Source organism: Eimeria mitis, genomic scaffold (assembly GCF_000499745.2).
Source record: "Eimeria mitis Houghton genomic scaffold, Emh_scaff693, whole genome shotgun sequence".
NCBI classification, from domain to species: Eukaryota; Apicomplexa; class Conoidasida; order Eucoccidiorida; family Eimeriidae; genus Eimeria; species Eimeria mitis.
In genome coordinates, this window is record NW_013575025.1 from 5254 (window position 1) to 5522 (window position 269).

Here is a 269-nt window from a genome sequence, read left to right on the forward strand (position 1 = left end):
TGTACCCACCATGGTAAGACAGGGGAGATGCTGCTGTATTTATGTTTGTGCTGCTGCTGCTGAGCTGAATTTGTATATATTTAGTTTTTATTACGCTTCAATCCCATAGACACACGCAGCAGCAGCAGCAACAGCAGCAGCAGCAGCAGCAGCAGCAGCTGCCGCTGCCGCCGCTGCTGCTGCTGCTGCCGACAACTGCTTCGCTCCAGGGCCCCCAAGCCGCAGCAGGGGCCCCCCCTTGCTCTCTATAAACTCCTTGTGAGGCGAAT

At 55.4% G+C, this 269-nt stretch overlaps 1 protein-coding gene across 1 annotated transcript in view; it reads right to left on the reverse strand.

Moving 5' to 3' along the window:
- EMH_0019950 (uncharacterized protein) overlaps window positions 1-12 on the reverse strand; it is a gene marked incomplete at both ends in the record, with an annotated part of 4311 nt that extends 4299 nt beyond the window's left edge. Inside the window, one exon of the mRNA XM_013501466.1 lies at window positions 6-12. Coding sequence (XP_013356920.1) covers window positions 6-12 — 7 coding nt within the window. The remainder of the gene's footprint in view (window positions 1-5) is intronic.
- Window positions 13-269: the final 257 nt, after the last annotated feature.